At 54.9% G+C, this 7,210-nt stretch overlaps 1 protein-coding gene across 1 annotated transcript in view; it reads right to left on the bottom strand.

Annotated features, from left to right (window-relative positions):
* Window positions 1-541: 541 nt before the first annotated feature.
* PLA2G2C (phospholipase A2 group IIC) overlaps window positions 542-7,210 on the bottom strand; it is a 17,530-nt gene continuing 10,861 nt past the window's right edge. Inside the window, 1 exon segment of the mRNA XM_035019015.1 lies at window positions 542-711. Coding sequence (XP_034874906.1) covers window positions 542-711 — 170 coding nt within the window.

The following is a 7,210-nucleotide window of genomic DNA, read 5'->3' as shown; positions in this document are numbered from 1 at the left end:
TGAGGGATTTCAGAGAGCAGAATCCCAACAGACGAGAAACAAAGTCCAAGGGCATCTCTCAGATCCTTGGCTGTGTGCCAAGACCGTGTTTTCCGGGATCCCTGTTCTGCCCCCGGCTGGATGTGGGTTGCAAACCCAGTTCCCAGGTCTGCCCTGCATCCTGATTTTGGGGCAGGGGGTTGGAGGGAGAGTTTAAGGTGGATCCTGGGTCGTTTTCCCGTCTTGGAAATTCCTGGGCGGGGCTTGGAAACAGCTCTCTATCCTGTCACCTGTTGGAGTGCTTCTTAGGGCCTGCGACTATCAGAAAATGTTATTTATTTTTGTCTATATATAGGGGCTGTCTCCCTCCATAGCATGCCTGGATTTTATTTTTTCTAATGCTGATCGGCTGCCCTCAGGTACGAGTGACAAAGGAGTACCCTAGGCCATGTGCTGAAGTGTGACTGCAGAACTAGAGCCTATAGGGGATGGCGTGAGAAGGCTTCTGGAAGGATGGGTGACACTGGATCCCATGCTGGCCGACGAGGGGGCCCGGGGCTGCCTAGCACTGGGGCTTCCGCCTGCCACAGCGGGGCCGGCTGGAGAAGAACTGCTCAAAAATTTTCTCGTAGGTGGGCAGGCTCTCTCTGAAGCAATATGCAGACTGCCTGTCACACTCACATGCCCACAGCCCGCAGAGACAGCTGACTCTGGGGCCAAGGGCACACTAACCTGCAGAGAGAGAAAGGGTCACTGGGGGCTTCGCTTGGTTCTAAGGTTGGGGAAAACAGGCGCTTGCAGCAAGGGGTCAAGGGTTGAAAACAGAAAGGGAAGAAATTGGGAGTCCATCTCCGGGGTCCCCGGTCACACCTGGACATGCCACAGGGACTAGAGTGAAGAGCAGCCTGGAAGGAAATGGGGAGGGGGAGGCTGGACTGCATGGAGGGGTGCCCTGAGTGGGCACGCAGGCCAAGGACACGGGACCCACTTTCTCAGAACTCACCTCACACTTCCAGCTGCTTTCTTGACATCTTGCTGGGACGTCTCCGGCATCCCCAACTTAAGGCGTTCAAAAGGAACACTCGATGTAGTGCTCCCTCTGCCCACGAACCTGTCCTTCACCCACGCTCGAGGCTCACAAATGGCATCACCTCCTCCTCGAGCCAGAAAGTGAGCAGCAGCCTGGGTTCCTCCCTGCCTCCCACTTTGCACATCCAGTCCACAGCAAGCACCACCCGTGTCTCTGTTTAGAGTACTTCACGCTCCGCCCTCTCCCCTCCACCTTCCTGGCCACTCCCCCACTCCCTGTCACCACCAGTTCGTCCTCCCTAATGGGACCTTCTTAAACTGTCACCCCGATCAGGTCCACTCTCCTGCTTCAAGCCCCAGCGCAGTTTCCTAGTATTGGGGGAAGATACCCAAATCCTCACCAGGGGCCGAGAGCAGCCTCGCCGTGATCCGGCCCTCGCCAACCTCTCCATCCCCACCGTCCTTCACTCTGCTCTGGGCACACTGGCCTCTCTATGCTTGGCTCCCTTTTGTCCCGGGGCCTTTGCTCACACTGTTCTGTCTAAAACACTTGTCTCCAGGACCTTCAAGCAACTGGATCCATCTCCTCCTTTGGGCCTTGGTGAGATTTCCCCTCCTCAGAGAGGCCCTCCCGGGCCCCCGACCTAGAGCTCCCTCCAGCCAGTCTCCTGCACATCCCGTCTATCTCATTCACTGTGCTTTGCACAACCCGGGTGTCTCTTATGTGTTTACTTGAGTGTGTTTGTCTCCCCTCGACGGAGTGTGAGCTCTGTGAGGCCGGGCCTTTGCCTGTCTCGGCCCTCACAGTATCCCCAGCATGCGGAACAGATGCTGACACGTAGTAGGTGCTCCGCGGACAGTCGCTGATAAATGAACCCAGCCTCTGTCTGGGCCTTTGGGATTGAGTGTCTGCCCTTTGGCCGAGTCACCACTAGATGGGGATCTTTTATTTACTTGTCAGAGCTGTCGTGTTTGGGTGTGTGTGTGTGTGTGTGTGTGTGTGTGTGTGTTCTGCTCTCTTCTGAGGGTTCAGGGGGAGGAAGGGAGGCAGCCTGACTCCCCAGTTTGTTGATCATGGGCAAGCTAGTCAGTATCCACATTTACAAAATGATGATAAAAACTATAATAGTTTCAAAAATAAATAACGGTGTCTACTGTGCAGGATCATTGCGAGGGTTTTCGTGGCTGTTTCGGGAGGGAGTGGTGTGCATGTGGCGGGCGCGCCCAGAGTGCTCCGTAAGTGCTCATGGTGATGATGATGGTGTTGCCTCTTGGAAGAAGAGGAGCCCTTTGAACTTGGCCCCAGTGCTGGCTGGCCTCTGTTTGTTTGCCTTTCTCCCTCCGAAGTCCAATTCCTGCAGCAAGCTGTCCTCTGGCATCTCCCCGGAGACTTGGTTTCTCGACAGCCATCCTACGCTTCAGCTGTGCCCTCCGTGCACCCTCATGAAATGTGCCAGCTCTCGGCTCCTGTCACTCCCACTATTCTTGACACCTGGGTCACCTTTGCCCTCACACTGCCTCTTTCCATCTGTGAAAATCCTCCAGGATCCATCAAGCCCCAGCTCCCCCAGGAGCCCCTTCCAAGCCCCTCCGGGTCTCTGGCCTCCCTCGTACCCAGTACACCCCTTGCTTCCTTCCGGGGTGGCCGCCGTGGTCTGCAGGGGCCCACTTGGACTTGTGGGTGGTGTCCTCAGGGGGCTACTTGGATGCAGGGCACTGCCCCCTTCAACCTCGCTCTCCTCGGGAAAGGGCCTGTCACTCACCCGGAGCGCTGTCACTCTGCCTCTGCCCCTCCTCTTCCTTGTCCTCTTTCTGGCTACTTCTGTCTTCTGTTCCTCTCTTCCTCTTTTCCATCTCACCTGTCCTTTGTCCTTTCTCTCACTTCCCTGTCCCTTTCTGGCTTTGTCTGGTCCTTTCTGACACACAGAGTATGACTCTCTCCTGAAGCACAGGGCACCTCTAACACCCGCCTCCTGGGGCCCAGGCCCCTGGCAACTGATCTGAGCAGGGGTCAACGGCTGTGGGCTACCAGTTCTGGGGCATCCCACAGCCATGGCCGGACCAGGCCTGTCGAGACCTGGAAGGAGAGGCAGCCCCCGGGCCAAGAAATGTCCTCTTTGCAAGCCATCTTTTCAAAACCAGCCTGAATCCAGTTTCTGCATCTTCCAGTTTGTGAGTGGAGACACTGAGACAAGAGCTGAGACATGAAGAAAGGAACTGGTGGCTTTAGGGCCGTCTTTCTCAGTCCGTGACGTAGGCTCCCACAAATGGGACGAAGCAGGACGCTCTACAGGAATGTTCGCCACGGAGAACTCGGGCTCCTGCCAGGCCTCCGCCCTGCTCTCTCAAGTCTCTCCCTGGGCCTCTGGTTCAGTCTCAGGGCTTTATATGCCATCTGAGGGGCGCCTGGGTGGCTTAGTCAGTTAAGCATCTCCCTTCAGCTCAGGTCATGATCCCAGGGTCCTGGGATCGAGTCCCGCATCGGACTCCCTGCTCCACGGGGAGTCTGCTTCTCCCTCTGTCTCTCCCCTCTGTTCCCTCTGTCCCTCCCCAGCTGCTGGTGTGCTCTCTATCTCACGCTGTCTCTCAAATAAATAAAATCTATTTATAAAAAAATAATAAATGCCATCTGAACACCCATGACTCTGGGGTTCTCATCCCAGCCAGGTGTCTCCCCTGAGCTCTAGACTCCGATATGCTCCTGTCCACTTGACTACCTGTCGGGTGTCTGATATGCATCTCAAACTCAAGAGGGCTCATGCCAAGTGCTTGCTGTGTCTCCCTAACCTGCTCTTCCCCATCTGCACAAGCTCGGACAACACCTTACCTACAGCTGCTTGGGCCGGGAAACTTGAATTCCATCTCTTTTTCCTTCTTACCCGGCATCTCATCCATCAGCAGCTCCTGGCAATTTACCTCCAAAACACCCAGCATCGGACACTTCTCTCCTCCACTCCACCACCCTGTGGAAGCTTCTCCCCAGTGCTCACTAATGGCTCCCCATCTTTCCTCCCTGGTTCCCCAACCACACTGGACAGTGGCCAGGGTGATCTTTCTAAAGCAAGAGTGGACCATATCCTGCTGCAAACACTCTGGCCACTTCCCCTGCAATGGAAGGAGAAGGCGCCCTCCACACCTGTTGGCCCAGCCCGGTGCCCCCCCATTTCCCGTGCACCACCACCCTCCGCGGCCCCGCTGCCCATCGCCTCTTCTCCTGCCACACTGGCTAAATGCCACTTCCTTGCGAGGGCTTCTTCAGCCCCAGGAAGTAGCCATCCTTCCCTCTCCCTGACGTCATCATTCTGTATCCTGTTGCCTTGTTGTAGCACTTTATTTCTCAGTATTTGGGGACCTGACTCCCTCCCTGGAGGCAAGCCCCCTGGGCAGGGAATTTGTCTTCTCATTGCACATCTTCAGCCATAAACACGCAGTGTTTAGGCTGGATGTTCACCTTCTGCGGGACAGCAAAAGGATCCCCATTCCAGGAAACGGGAAGCCAGGTTCTCCATCCAGACCCACCACCTGTGTGCTTTAGGATCTCAGGCTAGCTGCTGGTCCCCAAGCCGGTTTCCGCAGCTTTCAAGTCAGGAAACAGACACTTGCATTAACTATTTCATGAGTTCATTCATTCACTCATCAAACAGGTACTCAGTCCTGAACATGTGCCTGGCCTTCGGCACTGGAGCTGCAGGTCTGAGCAAGCAGACTCCACGTGGCATAGCTCCCAGGGCGTCCTTCTCTGTGGGTTCTAATGAGGATGAGTGCCCACCCCCAAACACAAGACAGACTTGTCCCTTGCTCCCCCCGAACTCACATTCTGGTTGGCAGGACAGCGGATGCATAAATAAACAAGGTAATTTCAGGTAGAGACAAACGCTAGGAGGAAAAAAAGGTGATGTGTCAGCAAGTGGAGGTGTTGTGAGGAATACATTTAGTAATGAAGGAGAAAGAGCTTTGCAAACCACAAATTCCAGTGGTTACCGTGTTCACCTTCCCTCACTGGCAGAGGGAGAAGTCAGAAGCTCAGGCATGGAGGTGTAAGTGGACCAGTGGCTGGAAACTGGTCTCTGCCCCCCATGCCGCCTGCACAACGCATACATGTCTATGTGGGTGGAGGGGGGCATCTGCTGGCTAATCTTAAAGTCCCTTGCAAATGCCAAGTACTTATGTAAGCCCACTCAGAGGGGGGATAACAATCTCCCTGGTTGCTCGAGGGTGGCCTTTGCCACCTGGCAAATTGGCCCCAGGGCTTGGGTTATAGGCCTTTCTCTGCACTCATCTCCTAGTGACATTTAAAGACATGGACAGGCCAAGTTGTTTTTCTCCTTTCCCTTCCTTCTCACCAATTGCATCCCAGATCAGCTGCTGGTTGCTAGGCAACCCGGGGCCAGGCTCTGGGTACAGGATTTCAGAACTTGGAGGCTGGGGGGGGGGGGGGGGGGGGGGGGGGGAGGCAGTTAACCCTTGCGGGGCTGCTCTTTGAACCGCAGTGTAACTGGGGTGGAGGGGGGAAGAGATTTTCTTCCCTAGGGAGTTAATGACATTAGCTTGAAGAGGTACGGGTGTAGAGGAGAGGCTTCAGAGAAATCTCCTAACAGAAATGAAGAAAATCCCAGTGCTTTTCTGCAAAAGTAAAGGGAAAAAGAAAACTTGGGTGCAAAAAGAAGTCTCAGCTTCTAAAAGGAAAGGCATTACCTAGACACCTGCTATGGGTCAGACCCTTTAGTGGGGTTCCTTTAGCAACTTTATGAAGTGTAGATTATTATCCCCATTTTACAGACAAGGAGACTAAGGCCGAGGGTAGTTGTGCGATTATCCAGCTAGAAGCAGTGGAGCTGGGACTCAGACCCAGCTCTGCCTGACTCCAAAGTATGTGCTCTCTCTGGGCCTCTTAGCAGGGGACATAAAGCTAGAACAGAAAGATCTGGGGCATTACAGAGGGGCCGAGTCCATCTGCCTTTCTCTGTCCCCTGGGCCAGCACTGAGCATTCTGATGAGTATGCTGTTGACAACAAGACTTGCATTTGTGGGAGCTCTCCAACCAAGTGCACCTGCCCAACACCCTCCTGGCAGCTCCATGCCACTGGGGAGGGCAATGTGAGGCAGGAGCACCAGCTCTGGGACCAGACAAACTGGGTCCGACTCACAACTCTTCTTTCCCTGGCTGTGTGACCGTGGCCATCTCAGCTAACCTCTCTGAGCCTCAGGATCCTTCTTGATAACCATGCCCACCTCAAAGGTATATCCTGGGGGTTAAGGTGTTGTGTGTAAAGAATCTATCACAGATGCTCACAGACTGCAGCTGTTGCTAATGTACCTATTTTATGGATAACGAAACTGAGGCCCAGAAAACTCAGGCCAAGCAGTGTGTTCCAGAGCACTGGAAAGGCTGAAGATGCATGTGTTTCAATCTTGCCTGTTACTCAGATCAAACTCTTAAACTCTCTGGGCCTCAGTCTCCCTGTCCCTACAATGAGGGGTTGGTCTCAAGGGTCCCTAAGGGCACTTTTAGCTCTGGAGAATGCCAGAAGAGCAGGACCTGAGGTTGCCTTGCTCTGCGCCCCAGCCCCTACACAGTGCTGGCCCTGGATGGGCACCCAGGAGTCACTCAAGCAATACTGGACAAGTAAATAAATGTGCCTGGGTCTGGTTTGTGGGCTCAGCAGGTACCAGCAGCGGACCCAGGATCAGAACCCAGATCACCCAACTCCTAGCCCTACTCCTGGGAGCTGGGGCTCGGCAAGGTCGGGTGGGGAGGACAGGGAGTTGGCCTGGTACTCATTGGCTGGGTCAGCCAAGGAGGAGGATGCTGACGTCCTGCTGGTGATGGGGAAGCACCTGCCCCCTCCCCGTGCTAACTCCCTAAGCAGGGCTTTGGACTCCAGGAGGTCTGCTGAAGTTTTGAGGGCAACTGGCTGCCTGGCAGCATCTGTGGAAAGCACAACCCAGGCTGCAAACTTTTCAGCCCAGCTCCCAGCCCCTGCCTGCACCTCTCACCACCACTCAGCAGGTGCCAAGCAGAGGATGTTTCCATGTGCCACCTTGGGGGGCGTGCTCCAGCCTCTGCCCCAGATCACTCTCTCCCTCATCTCCTGGGGTCCCAGGCTGTGGCTCTGGCCCTACATGGGAGGGGGAAGAGCGCTGCTAAAGAAGCTGTTCAAAAAAGAAGAAGAAGAAGAAGAAGAAGAAGAAGAAGAAGAAG

This window comes from Mirounga leonina, unplaced genomic scaffold (assembly GCF_011800145.1).
Source record: "Mirounga leonina isolate KUSES-001 unplaced genomic scaffold, KU_Mleo_1.0 Mir_173, whole genome shotgun sequence".
NCBI lineage: Eukaryota > Metazoa > Chordata > Mammalia > Carnivora > Phocidae > Mirounga > Mirounga leonina.
This window is presented reverse-complemented; position numbering and strand designations above follow the sequence as displayed.